The 15007-nt window shown below is 39.7% G+C and overlaps 2 protein-coding genes across 3 annotated transcripts; both read right to left on the reverse strand.

Moving 5' to 3' along the window:
- Positions 1-1154: 1154 nt before the first annotated feature.
- LOC121612213 (nuclear envelope integral membrane protein 1-like) lies at positions 1155-8777 on the reverse strand. Its single transcript, XM_041944941.1, has 9 exons — positions 8753-8777; positions 8286-8347; positions 6487-6703; positions 6326-6398; positions 6149-6242; positions 5921-6035; positions 5350-5575; positions 4787-4963; positions 1155-2711 (listed from the first exon to the last, which is right to left on the reverse strand). Exons 1-9 carry the CDS (start codon positions 8775-8777, stop codon positions 2552-2554), a joined length of 1149 nt encoding a protein of 382 aa, XP_041800875.1. The 3' UTR covers positions 1155-2551.
- LOC121612291 (nuclear envelope integral membrane protein 1-like) lies at positions 7411-14460 on the reverse strand. Of its 2 annotated transcripts, XM_041945084.1 has the most exons (10): positions 14337-14453; positions 13208-13329; positions 12741-12957; positions 12580-12652; positions 12403-12496; positions 12175-12289; positions 11604-11829; positions 11041-11217; positions 10472-10547; positions 8841-8965 (listed from the first exon to the last, which is right to left on the reverse strand). In XM_041945084.1, exons 1-9 carry the CDS (start codon positions 14443-14445, stop codon positions 10496-10498), a joined length of 1185 nt encoding a protein of 394 aa, XP_041801018.1. In that variant the 5' UTR covers positions 14446-14453; the 3' UTR covers positions 8841-8965; positions 10472-10495. The 2 variants fall into 2 exon arrangements, with proteins under 2 accessions (XP_041801019.1, XP_041801018.1); XM_041945085.1 differs by lacking the exon at positions 10472-10547 and having other exon boundaries at positions 7411-8965; positions 14337-14460.
- Between the last annotated feature and the right edge of the window lie 547 nt (positions 14461-15007).

Genomic DNA, 15007 nt, shown 5'->3' on the forward strand with positions numbered 1-15007 from the left:
GCACACGGTCGAGTAGAAACGTCCTCATGTGTGGAGGTTTGTAAGAATCAGTTCATCAAATGTGGGCCAGTTTGCAGGCTGTGGGGAACTCCAGACGCTTTACATGAAGCCACCATGGGGGTGCTGTCAGTGTTTGCAATTATGCTCATATATCCAAGGGATTCCCCCCATCCATGTGCGATGTGGTCACGTTTGCTTTGCAGTGAGGTTTCCCTGTTAGTGACGCACGTTTTGGGGAAGTAATTCACAGGAACTGTAGCAGCATGTGAATGTGATTATGCCAACCTGAGGCTGGGAAACATGCAAATAATATTAGCAGTATCAGCCGTTTCATGCATGCTGTGTAATCATTTGTTATTGGGGTGTTCCCTGCTTTGAAATGCTGCGAGGACAGTCACATTAATGAAGCCACCGGTGGTATGCAGGGAGCAGGTGGGCTAAATGTCATCAGATAGGCTCACTGAAACTAACAAGTGGAAGAGAAAGGATGAATACAGGTTTTTTTTCCCCTCTAACTTAGACTGAAAGCTACCTGATTTAAGATAACGCTATCTTGCTTGAACAGCAAATTTGGTTGTCCACTGCAGTTTTTCCCAGTTCTGCTTCCACTTAAATCTAATGTGAATGTAAACCCTGATGAGAGGTGCCAGATATATGATGTATATTTAAAACTGAGGTCATGCACAACACTCAAGAGTGTGGCATGTGTCGTGGATGTCAGTCACCCCTTTGTATTGATTTTCACTTTTGAAACAAGTGCAGATATGAGAAAGGTCAGAAATTTCAGCTATGCTGCAGGGGGTAGAACTTCCTGAGACTTCTTAGAAAAAAGGTTCATATTTTCACAGAAGATTTGAAGATGTAACAGGGGCCCCAAAGACAGGAAAACCAAGAGAAGTCACTTGGGGGACGGGGGGTTTTTAAAATTAAAATGCTGTTTCCTTTGTGATTCCAGGTAACTGAGAAAAAACAAAAGATGCCATTCATAACACTGAGTGATTCATTTCCCAAATGTGCAGAGTCAAACTGTACACTGTGGCAGTTAAAATGAAATGCAGGTTCTGCACCAAGAGCCGTTTGACACATTCAGCCCTCTGCTGTTCATCAAGAGGAAATTCCATCGGTCGTTTATTTCGTAACACAATCTCTAATGTTTTCTGCTCTGAATGCTGAAACAATTTAACAAGTCAAATGATAGGAAATTGACTGATTGATAATAAATTGAGTCAATCAAACAAATATACCCTTAAATTTTCTATTTGAAGCTTCTAAAATGTAAGGACTGGTTTGTTTTGTACCACTTACACTGAATATCTTATGGTGTTGGGATGTTATTTTGACAAAAACAGCTTTTTTTTTTCACCATTTTGTTTTTACATTTTAGAGACTAAATGACAAATAGAAAGTGGAAATCGCTAGTTGCAGCCATAGATACAGATATCAAATATCCATTAAGAAATCTTGTGGTGGAAACATTCAGATCTGTTACTAAGTAAATGTAGCAGTACCACCAAATAAAATCAAGTACTGCACTGAAAGTCTTACCGAAGCAGGACTGCAGAAGTATTAGCAGCATGTAATGCAAACTTTTATACTTTAAAGTATCAAAAGTAAAAAGTTAGGCAGCAGAATGGCCCTAGTCAGTGTGGTATTTCTGTATTATTATAAAACAGATGATATGACTGCGTAGCAGTAAGGCAATGTTTAACTACTTCTATACTGTTGGTTTGGTAAGGGCTAAAGTGCTAATTGAAAAATAAAACCTGTCATTTGGTTTCAAATGCATCACATAATTAATCAAGCCCTATGAACACATTAACATCTTGCCTCTGTTACACCCTAATCTTATACAATGATGCGTATGCACGTCAAAGCTCAAGTAGGTTTTTTTTATTCAAAATAACTTGGGACACTACCACTCACTTAAGTCCATTAAAATGAAAACAGTGAAATACAAACTTGACTACACTTTTCCTTCCTGAGCAGAAAGATAAAGTAATAACTACCACCCCATCATGCTGCTGTTCAGACAGGTGGGGTGATCACACGGATGCTCTCATTGCAGTTGATTGCACCCACTTTGAGCCTGAAGGCTGTGAACACAACATGTTTTGAAAATTAAAACTGACATATTCTCTAAGACACAACTACATACAGCACAAAGCATAACCACACAGTAAAAGTTCAATTGCTTTGACCTTCAACTGGTCCCAATCACTGAGACTCACTGTATTTGTAACTTGAATTTTAACAGAAGCCTTTGTTCCCCTAAAAAAAAAAAAAAAAAAAGATCTGGCTCTAGTGCACATTCTTGGAAACTTTTCCATTGTTCATGCTAATAACAGATCTGATCATTCTGTCAGTGATTTTTTGCTGAAAGCCAGGACATGAGGTGGTTCTTCTGACTGATATGACAATCCAGGCTTTTCTTAGTCCAGCCTCCACAGTGATAACTCGATCACTCTGCACAGGAGCCACGGAGAACTGTCTCCGCTCACCTTTCTGAAAGGCAGTAATAACCATTTCTGTACATCGCCAACGCGGCACCATCTCACTCTGGTTTCATCGTAGGCGGCTTCATATCATCTTCCTCGTCATCCGTGTCAAACAATTCATCCTCAAAAAAAGATCCTCCAAAGCCATATTCCTGCACGTGGACAGACACCTCATTTGGCATCAAGTGAGGGGACCCTTCAATGAAATCAGCAAACCTGTGGATTAAAGAGACAATATTAACAACATCAGTGTAAATCAGCACACAAAACATATACTGGTATTTATGATTGCCTACATACTACACATACAACTTAAAGCTGGAGTAGGGGATTCATTTTAGAAGCATTTTTTGTTTTATATTTGTTGAAATTCTCTTTACATCCCAACAGCAATTAATAAATCAAAAGCTCTGTTGCAGTCCTGTAACAAGCCCATCCAATCACTTCATCCCATCTACCGGTCTACCTACGTTCATGCCTACCCATGTGCACTCTGCTGTGCACTCACTGCACATGACCACAGTCTTACGCAGATATACTGCTAAAGTTATAGCAAGTAGTCACTCGAGAATGGCAGAGAAAGTGCAGCCTAACAATGAGTGAGTACTAACAGTAGCCATGTTCGTTCTTTGGGTTCATTTATGACAATGTGAGGAGGTGTTTTCTTGCATGTGAATGAGACATGAGGTAGTTGGATAGGAGTTAGCAACGACAATGATGCACTGTGCTCCAATAAACAACCCCTGAGCCGGCAGACTCTCCTTCAGCAGCTAACACAGTAGCACAAAGCACACACCCACAGCCGTGAGCAGTAACTGCAGGGCTGCGTAGCCGATCCAGACTGAATGACTGAAAGGTGCGCATCCTCCGGCTGTAGTCAGGCAGTGCATGTTCACGTGTTTTTTCATGAGTTTAAGGCTATGAAGGGAGGGAATGGGGATTTTTTTTAGTTGTATACTTTGGAAATCTCTTATTCTTGCTGGTTTCTCCAACGTTACCAATCCCAACTTTAAGGTTGGCATCTGGCCACACTTCAATGAAACACTGTTCCTAAATATGATCCTACTGGTGAAGTATGAGATTTTTTGTATCTTGGATAGATTCATATACCGTAAACCAAAAGTGTACAGCCACAGCTTGCTCGAGATAGTTAATCAATCACTGCACAACCATCAATGTTACCTCTTTAATAACAATTAATGACTCAATATTCATCTCATCTCAGCCCCCACAAGTCAGCCATACTACTGAGGTGGGATTAAAAGATTAATGCTTCAACTGTTGCATCATCATTTGTTTTGCAGTGACATAGTAACCATAAAGCTGGCAATACTACTCTGCAAACTGATGCTACTAGAAACTGATATGTGGACTCAACAGAGGATGTGCACACAGTGCTGAGGGATATGATAATTGTGTGAAATTGTTTCTTTTCTGATTTGACATTTAGAATACAACACACAGAGCCTATAAGAAGTATTCACCCTCCTTGGAAGTTTTTTACTGTTTACACTTACTGCAGCTTTTTTAACACTGAAAAACACAAAAAAAGAGACCTTTAATGCCCAGGTGAAAACATTTTTACAAAGAGATTACAATTGATTACAAATACAAAATACTTTGTTTAAGTATCACCCACTTTAATCGGACAAAACTAAATCAACACTGGTGTAGCCATTTGGTCCCATGATTACGTGTGGAACAAATAAACCTGTACTGTACCTGGAAGGTCCAACTTTTGGTAAGTCAGTACAGTGGCAACAATGGCGCAATCTGTGGTTTCATCTTTTTCTGTTGCCTATTGTAACAAAAAAACCACATTAAATCTACTTCGATTCAATGCGGTGAGGCAATAAAACATGAAAACTTCCAAGGGGGGTGAATACTTTTTAGAGTACTGAAACACAAGCAAATGATCTCTTCGTGGAAATACACTGCTGAGTTAATAGCCAGTCCCAAATGTAAGTTCACGTGCAAGTCAAGAGTATCTGTCTATTTTTGATAACCTAAACCGATTCCATAAAGGGCCCTGTGGCGGCAGGTTTTCATTCCAACCAAGGAGGAGCACACCAGGCCAACCAATCTACATCAAGGGATCACTTAGCTATCGGCTGAAGACTGAGATCAGATGATTAATTGATTCCAGCCTGGTGTGCTCCTCCTCGTTTGGAACGAAAACCTGCAGCCACACGGCCCTTTATGGAATCAGTTTGACATGCCTGACCTAAGGCTTGTACTGAGCTGTGTTTCATCAAATGATATACTTCGGAACAGAATATCACACTAGCCACCTTTTCGGAGACTGAAGCCTGGACACTGCCTTCCACGGGCTGAACTCTGGGCTGTTACAGTACTTCCTCAGCTCCTCCAGTGCACGCTGAGTCTCTTCCTCTCCCTGCTTCTGATACTCCTCCTCAGTCAACAGGCGACGTGGCTCAGGCTTCCAGTGAACAAACTGTCTGATTTTCCTGCACAACATTCCAAAAAAGAAAGAAAATTATTATTGGTTCACAATCTAATATAGGCTGTTATATTGCTGCTTTGAGCTGCAGTAATTCAAGCAATGTCAACTTGGATAAATCTAAAAGTCAGAAATAAGCAGACAAGACTTTCCTAAGAACAAATGACTCTTAAATATAGTGGAGCTTATTAAGTCACTTTGTACAATATCAGAAACTCTTACATACAATAACAAATTGGAAATAAATGTGTGGACACTCTCTTTAACAACCACAGAGCCACTTTATACTGCATGAGGTAACAGGAACACCAAACAGTATGAACTGTTTTTCAGTGGACTTTAATATAGCACTGTACTCTTACGCCACCTTCTGTCAGCATTGTAAACACCCACCTCCATGCAACAACTACCAGAATGACTGGGTACTCCAGATTTTTGGATAACAAAGCTGCCACGATGATGGCGAAGGCAACTTGCTGAATTTGCACCCCTAAATAAATCAGGAGCAGGCCAAACAGCTGCAGCGTCCAGGACAAGATGTTAATGTTCTTTTCATCTGCCAGAGGACCGTAGCGGTAACAGACAGCAAAACTGATGAATCCCACCACAGCTACATAACCTGACAAATGAACCAAAACAGAAGAATTGACTTTCAGTGTTTAAGAGGAGCTAACCAGTGCAGAATTACGCAACAGAAACTTTGAACAAAACTAACTGGCTAATGAATTAAAAAAACTGACCCCTGATTGAGTGCCTTGAGGTTTTAGTCAGGAGACTAATTTGTGTTAAGAACTTTAGCAGTGTTCACTTAAAAAGGTGTTTCATGTTGAAAGGTGGCAATTATACAGGATGCTTAAATTGCATGCTCAGGGGTCTAGAAATAGGTATTTAATATGCTATAATAAGAGTCTTGCTTGGCCCAATTCCATTCTATATACAGTTTGTGTTAATGAAGGGTCCGTACCTAATGCTACGTGCCAGTGTTCTCGCAGAATTACGCCGAGGTTCCTGCAGACAAGCTGGATGGCGTAAACAGAAAATGACCAGCCACCAACAATCAACACATAAAAGGGACTTTTCTGCGGGAACAACAAACACAAAGGGTACAATAATTAATTAATTAATTAGGTGTGCCACCAAAGTGATTTGACCTGTAAAATCGTGGCTTTTTGAGAACAATGAAACACCTCACCTTTGGCAAAAAACGGGCCAAAATGAAAAAGAGGATGATTAGAGAGGCGATCATGCCGGTGCTCATACCAGCAGAGTAGAAGAAAACTTGACTCCTTCACGTAAGCAGAAAAAACAATTAATACCATGTCATGATGCTGTTAAATCCATACAATGGAACATAAGTACAAAGAGTTACCTGCTTAGTGAACCTGCGAAGATGAACAACAACATTCCAGCGAGGAATACCAAAAACATATAGATATCGAACTCTGAAAGGGAAAAAAAAGAACATCATGTTGGCCATGTAATATATATCATTATCCAGCAGTTAATTGTGTTAATGTGTTTTCCACTCACTACGAAGGGGCTTGATGGTGTACTGAGTTTTGTCTGCGGGATCGATCTTGAAGCACTTCTTCTTGTTGAATAGACTGATGTTAATAGTGGTTTCATTGTGCCGCTCACGTAACAAGCTCTGAAACCAGCTCCAGAAACTGAAGCGGTCCAGCTCCTGCAGGTCCTCCTCACCTTCCACAATTTCCACCTTAAATACGTTTGAGCTCCATACTTTGACCTGTCAGAAATCTAAAGTTGTTATGGGCCTAATCAACTGAGTTTCGCTGTCAGCATTCCCCTCTAACTTAGACTGAAAGCTACCTGATTTAAGATAACGCTATCTTGCTTGAACAGCAAATTTGGTTGTCCACTGCAGTTTTTCCCAGTTCTGCTTCCACTTAAATCTAATGTGAATGTAAACCCTGATGAGAGGTGCCAGATATATGATGTATATTTAAAACTGAGGTCATGCACAACACTCAAGAGTGTGGCATGTGTCGTGGATGTCAGTCACCCCTTTGTATTGATTTTCACTTTTGAAACAAGTGCAGATATGAGAAAGGTCAGAAATTTCAGCTATGCTGCAGGGGGTAGAACTTCCTGAGACTTCTTAGAAAAAAGGTTCATATTTTCACAGAAGATTTGAAGATGTAACAGGGGCCCCAAAGACAGGAAAACCAAGAGAAGTCACTTGGGGGACGGGGGGTTTTTAAAATTAAAATGCTGTTTCCTTTGTGATTCCAGGTAACTGAGAAAAAACAAAAGATGCCATTCATAACACTGAGTGATTCATTTCCCAAATGTGCAGAGTCAAACTGTACACTGTGGCAGTTAAAATGAAATGCAGGTTCTGCACCAAGAGCCGTTTGACACATTCAGCCCTCTGCTGTTCATCAAGAGGAAATTCCATCGGTCGTTTATTTCGTAACACAATCTCTAATGTTTTCTGCTCTGAATGCTGAAACAATTTAACAAGTCAAATGATAGGAAATTGACTGATTGATAATAAATTGAGTCAATCAAACAAATATACCCTTAAATTTTCTATTTGAAGCTTCTAAAATGTAAGGACTGGTTTGTTTTGTACCACTTACACTGAATATCTTATGGTGTTGGGATGTTATTTTGACAAAAACAGCTTTTTTTTTTCACCATTTTGTTTTTACATTTTAGAGACTAAATGACAAATAGAAAGTGGAAATCGCTAGTTGCAGCCATAGATACAGATATCAAATATCCATTAAGAAATCTTGTGGTGGAAACATTCAGATCTGTTACTAAGTAAATGTAGCAGTACCACCAAATAAAATCAAGTACTGCACTGAAAGTCTTACCGAAGCAGGACTGCAGAAGTATTAGCAGCATGTAATGCAAACTTTTATACTTTAAAGTATCAAAAGTAAAAAGTTAGGCAGCAGAATGGCCCTAGTCAGTGTGGTATTTCTGTATTATTATAAAACAGATGATATGACTGCGTAGCAGTAAGGCAATGTTTAACTACTTCTATACTGTTGGTTTGGTAAGGGCTAAAGTGCTAATTGAAAAATAAAACCTGTCATTTGGTTTCAAATGCATCACATAATTAATCAAGCCCTATGAACACATTAACATCTTGCCTCTGTTACACCCTAATCTTATACAATGATGCGTATGCACGTCAAAGCTCAAGTAGGTTTTTTTTATTCAAAATAACTTGGGACACTACCACTCACTTAAGTCCATTAAAATGAAAACAGTGAAATACAAACTTGACTACACTTTTCCTTCCTGAGCAGAAAGATAAAGTAATAACTACCACCCCATCATGCTGCTGTTCAGACAGGTGGGGTGATCACACGGATGCTCTCATTGCAGTTGATTGCACCCACTTTGAGCCTGAAGGCTGTGAACACAACATGTTTTGAAAATTAAAACTGACATATTCTCTAAGACACAACTACATACAGCACAAAGCATAACCACACAGTAAAAGTTCAATTGCTTTGACCTTCAACTGGTCCCAATCACTGAGACTCACTGTATTTGTAACTTGAATTTTAACAGAAGCCTTTGTTCCCCTAAAAAAAAAAAAAAAAAAAGATCTGGCTCTAGTGCACATTCTTGGAAACTTTTCCATTGTTCATGCTAATAACAGATCTGATCATTCTGTCAGTGATTTTTTGCTGAAAGCCAGGACATGAGGTGGTTCTTCTGACTGATATGACAATCCAGGCTTTTCTTAGTCCAGCCTCCACAGTGATAACTCGATCACTCTGCACAGGAGCCACGGAGAACTGTCTCCGCTCACCTTTCTGAAAGGCAGTAATAACCATTTCTGTACATCGCCAACGCGGCACCATCTCACTCTGGTTTCATCGTAGGCGGCTTCATATCATCTTCCTCGTCATCCGTGTCAAACAATTCATCCTCAAAAAAAGATCCTCCAAAGCCATATTCCTGCACGTGGACAGACACCTCATTTGGCATCAAGTGAGGGGACCCTTCAATGAAATCAGCAAACCTGTGGATTAAAGAGACAATATTAACAACATCAGTGTAAATCAGCACACAAAACATATACTGGTATTTATGATTGCCTACATACTACACATACAACTTAAAGCTGGAGTAGGGGATTCATTTTAGAAGCATTTTTTGTTTTATATTTGTTGAAATTCTCTTTACATCCCAACAGCAATTAATAAATCAAAAGCTCTGTTGCAGTCCTGTAACAAGCCCATCCAATCACTTCATCCCATCTACCGGTCTACCTACGTTCATGCCTACCCATGTGCACTCTGCTGTGCACTCACTGCACATGACCACAGTCTTACGCAGATATACTGCTAAAGTTATAGCAAGTAGTCACTCGAGAATGGCAGAGAAAGTGCAGCCTAACAATGAGTGAGTACTAACAGTAGCCATGTTCGTTCTTTGGGTTCATTTATGACAATGTGAGGAGGTGTTTTCTTGCATGTGAATGAGACATGAGGTAGTTGGATAGGAGTTAGCAACGACAATGATGCACTGTGCTCCAATAAACAACCCCTGAGCCGGCAGACTCTCCTTCAGCAGCTAACACAGTAGCACAAAGCACACACCCACAGCCGTGAGCAGTAACTGCAGGGCTGCGTAGCCGATCCAGACTGAATGACTGAAAGGTGCGCATCCTCCGGCTGTAGTCAGGCAGTGCATGTTCACGTGTTTTTTCATGAGTTTAAGGCTATGAAGGGAGGGAATGGGGATTTTTTTTAGTTGTATACTTTGGAAATCTCTTATTCTTGCTGGTTTCTCCAACGTTACCAATCCCAACTTTAAGGTTGGCATCTGGCCACACTTCAATGAAACACTGTTCCTAAATATGATCCTACTGGTGAAGTATGAGATTTTTTGTATCTTGGATAGATTCATATACCGTAAACCAAAAGTGTACAGCCACAGCTTGCTCGAGATAGTTAATCAATCACTGCACAACCATCAATGTTACCTCTTTAATAACAATTAATGACTCAATATTCATCTCATCTCAGCCCCCACAAGTCAGCCATACTACTGAGGTGGGATTAAAAGATTAATGCTTCAACTGTTGCATCATCATTTGTTTTGCAGTGACATAGTAACCATAAAGCTGGCAATACTACTCTGCAAACTGATGCTACTAGAAACTGATATGTGGACTCAACAGAGGATGTGCACACAGTGCTGAGGGATATGATAATTGTGTGAAATTGTTTCTTTTCTGATTTGACATTTAGAATACAACACACAGAGCCTATAAGAAGTATTCACCCTCCTTGGAAGTTTTTTACTGTTTACACTTACTGCAGCTTTTTTAACACTGAAAAACACAAAAAAAGAGACCTTTAATGCCCAGGTGAAAACATTTTTACAAAGAGATTACAATTGATTACAAATACAAAATACTTTGTTTAAGTATCACCCACTTTAATCGGACAAAACTAAATCAACACTGGTGTAGCCATTTGGTCCCATGATTACGTGTGGAACAAATAAACCTGTACTGTACCTGGAAGGTCCAACTTTTGGTAAGTCAGTACAGTGGCAACAATGGCGCAATCTGTGGTTTCATCTTTTTCTGTTGCCTATTGTAACAAAAAAACCACATTAAATCTACTTCGATTCAATGCGGTGAGGCAATAAAACATGAAAACTTCCAAGGGGGGTGAATACTTTTTAGAGTACTGAAACACAAGCAAATGATCTCTTCGTGGAAATACACTGCTGAGTTAATAGCCAGTCCCAAATGTAAGTTCACGTGCAAGTCAAGAGTATCTGTCTATTTTTGATAACCTAAACCGATTCCATAAAGGGCCCTGTGGCGGCAGGTTTTCATTCCAACCAAGGAGGAGCACACCAGGCCAACCAATCTACATCAAGGGATCACTTAGCTATCGGCTGAAGACTGAGATCAGATGATTAATTGATTCCAGCCTGGTGTGCTCCTCCTCGTTTGGAACGAAAACCTGCAGCCACACGGCCCTTTATGGAATCAGTTTGACATGCCTGACCTAAGGCTTGTACTGAGCTGTGTTTCATCAAATGATATACTTCGGAACAGAATATCACACTAGCCACCTTTTCGGAGACTGAAGCCTGGACACTGCCTTCCACGGGCTGAACTCTGGGCTGTTACAGTACTTCCTCAGCTCCTCCAGTGCACGCTGAGTCTCTTCCTCTCCCTGCTTCTGATACTCCTCCTCAGTCAACAGGCGACGTGGCTCAGGCTTCCAGTGAACAAACTGTCTGATTTTCCTGCACAACATTCCAAAAAAGAAAGAAAATTATTATTGGTTCACAATCTAATATAGGCTGTTATATTGCTGCTTTGAGCTGCAGTAATTCAAGCAATGTCAACTTGGATAAATCTAAAAGTCAGAAATAAGCAGACAAGACTTTCCTAAGAACAAATGACTCTTAAATATAGTGGAGCTTATTAAGTCACTTTGTACAATATCAGAAACTCTTACATACAATAACAAATTGGAAATAAATGTGTGGACACTCTCTTTAACAACCACAGAGCCACTTTATACTGCATGAGGTAACAGGAACACCAAACAGTATGAACTGTTTTTCAGTGGACTTTAATATAGCACTGTACTCTTACGCCACCTTCTGTCAGCATTGTAAACACCCACCTCCATGCAACAACTACCAGAATGACTGGGTACTCCAGATTTTTGGATAACAAAGCTGCCACGATGATGGCGAAGGCAACTTGCTGAATTTGCACCCCTAAATAAATCAGGAGCAGGCCAAACAGCTGCAGCGTCCAGGACAAGATGTTAATGTTCTTTTCATCTGCCAGAGGACCGTAGCGGTAACAGACAGCAAAACTGATGAATCCCACCACAGCTACATAACCTGACAAATGAACCAAAACAGAAGAATTGACTTTCAGTGTTTAAGAGGAGCTAACCAGTGCAGAATTACGCAACAGAAACTTTGAACAAAACTAACTGGCTAATGAATTAAAAAAACTGACCCCTGATTGAGTGCCTTGAGGTTTTAGTCAGGAGACTAATTTGTGTTAAGAACTTTAGCAGTGTTCACTTAAAAAGGTGTTTCATGTTGAAAGGTGGCAATTATACAGGATGCTTAAATTGCATGCTCAGGGGTCTAGAAATAGGTATTTAATATGCTATAATAAGAGTCTTGCTTGGCCCAATTCCATTCTATATACAGTTTGTGTTAATGAAGGGTCCGTACCTAATGCTACGTGCCAGTGTTCTCGCAGAATTACGCCGAGGTTCCTGCAGACAAGCTGGATGGCGTAAACAGAAAATGACCAGCCACCAACAATCAACACATAAAAGGGACTTTTCTGCGGGAACAACAAACACAAAGGGTACAATAATTAATTAATTAATTAGGTGTGCCACCAAAGTGATTTGACCTGTAAAATCGTGGCTTTTTGAGAACAATGAAACACCTCACCTTTGGCAAAAAACGGGCCAAAATGAAAAAGAGGATGATTAGAGAGGCGATCATGCCGGTGCTCATACCAGCAGAGTAGAAGAAAACTTGACTCCTTCACGTAAGCAGAAAAAACAATTAATACCATGTCATGATGCTGTTAAATCCATACAATGGAACATAAGTACAAAGAGTTACCTGCTTAGTGAACCTGCGAAGATGAACAACAACATTCCAGCGAGGAATACCAAAAACATATAGATATCGAACTCTGAAAGGGAAAAAAAAGAACATCATGTTGGCCATGTAATATATATCATTATCCAGCAGTTAATTGTGTTAATGTGTTTTCCACTCACTACGAAGGGGCTTGATGGTGTACTGAGTTTTGTCTGCGGGATCGATCTTGAAGCACTTCTTCTTGTTGAATAGACTGATGTTAATAGTGGTTTCATTGTGCCGCTCACGTAACAAGCTCTGAAACCAGCTCCAGAAACTGAAGCGGTCCAGCTCCTGCAGGTCCTCCTCACCTTCCACAATTTCCACCTTAAATACGTTTGAGCTCCATACTTTGACCTGTCAGAAATCTAAAGTTGTTATGGGCCTAATCAACTGAGTTTCGCTGTCAGCATTTGTTAGAATGACAAATTTAATGCAGATATGTAAGCTTTAAAGCACATTTGCAGATATTTTACAATTTGGCCCCAAGATAGCTAAACTGAGGGAGTGTGTGATAACAGCACTCTTTCTTCAACATCTAATTATTTTAAGATTGAGGAAGAGCATTAACTATGAACTGGATTTTGGCATCATTCATGTTACTTACCTGAATTCTTGTCCATGTTTGCCTCCAGGTTGGCACGACATTGTTTTTATAACAGAACCTGTTGGACCCTGACAAGACATATTCCCCTCCATCCTGGAGATCAATCACTGGATGTTTGTTACCTGGGTTTGATAAGCAGAGGCATGTATGTAAGAGAAACCTGTGAAATGAATGATAAGCCTACCCTACCATGTATGTAGCACTCAGGCCTATGTCTACTGGTTCCTACTGAGGATGAACATCACTAAACAGTATATTGTTTGACTTTTAAAAAATGCTTACAAAAACAGTTGGTTATTTAAGTTTTTAGCCTTTGACTATTTTTAGCTGCAAAATAATACACATTTGTACTGTATAGAGTATTTATAGTAGGTGAATGTCTGTTTATGCTCATATATTTAATATATTCATATATATATTCAAATATTCATTAAACAGACACCACACAGATAAACATTACATATAGACCTATGCAGTTCAACAGATGTAATATGTATAGGCTGGACATTACTACATGTCTACTTGGATAGTAAGCTTTTAACCTTGATTGTGTCTGACAGTGACACAACATACGACCTCTAAACGTTACAGCTGAGTTGATGCATAACCTCCATGACAGTCCCAACAAAACACTATATTATAAGTTTAAACAATTACACAAATGAATATTATAATCTTAACAGATGCTGTGATCTTTCAAAGAGATTTGTTTGGTAGAAATACGTATCTTGTATCGGTGGTAATGTTATTGCTTCCTCCACGCTGAGCTTCACAGACAGGAAACAAGTTTCTGTTTACTGACGCACTGGTCTCATTATTGGTACGTTAAGAATAACCCGAGGGCGGGGAGGGCTAGTAAACTTGTTTACAGATTTGTGCTCAATTCAAACCTCGAACAGCAAAATGAATGATTCAATTAAATTTATCAAGTGTATATATATAGAGAGAGTGAGAGACTAGCTTGCAGTGACCGGGATAGTAGCACAAAGGCTCCTCAAGTAACTTCTGTAACGTTACAGTAAAGACTAAACACAAGCTAACATGAGTTAGCCTGAGCAATCACACTCGTTCAAAATACGCATCATATTCATTAAAGTCTCTGTTATTGCTTCGTAACACTGCTTCTTACCCGTTTCCTGGAGTAAGGCCTGAGGTAAACAGGTCAGCAGCACCATGAAAACCATTAATTTAGCACTTGTGGAAATAAAACCGTTCATCATTTTCATGCATCCCGCCATGATGATAGCACCACATCCCTCCTCTTATGTTTTGTCCCGCCCCTTCCTACTCTGGCAGGCCGGTTGAGTTACAGGCTGCCTAGCCAATCACAGTCAGGCTCAATGTCGTCATGGTCAGCGTACGTTCAACGTCTCTACAGCGACTGACTGTTGAGTGAAACCACTTTACTTTATGAATACTAGACCAATTTTTATTTTGCACTAGGTTTAGCATAAACAATTTCAAATTTTACGTTTTGTGGGCGAAAAACAACAATAAAACAAGCTAAAAGAAAGTAAGATAAAGGGGATAAAAAGAGCACTTGAAAACATTTTGGGGCAATAAAATGTCTTTTTGTGATTTCTTTAAATAATTATATAGCTCCTTAGGTAAGTGAGGTTCTCCGATATTTCTGCAATTATGACGACAATTTTGTGATCAAGTATGAAAACGTGTAATTTCTTTTGCCTGTTATGTGTTTAAACAAAATAAAACATCTGAGCAAATTATCACAAACGCGACTTCCTTTAAAACATAAAAATCTCTGCATTTCTCCATTTGACTGTAATTCGTTTTTTTTTA

Source organism: Chelmon rostratus, chromosome 10 (genome assembly GCF_017976325.1).
Source record: "Chelmon rostratus isolate fCheRos1 chromosome 10, fCheRos1.pri, whole genome shotgun sequence".
Lineage (NCBI taxonomy): Eukaryota > Metazoa > Chordata > Actinopteri > Chaetodontiformes > Chaetodontidae > Chelmon > Chelmon rostratus.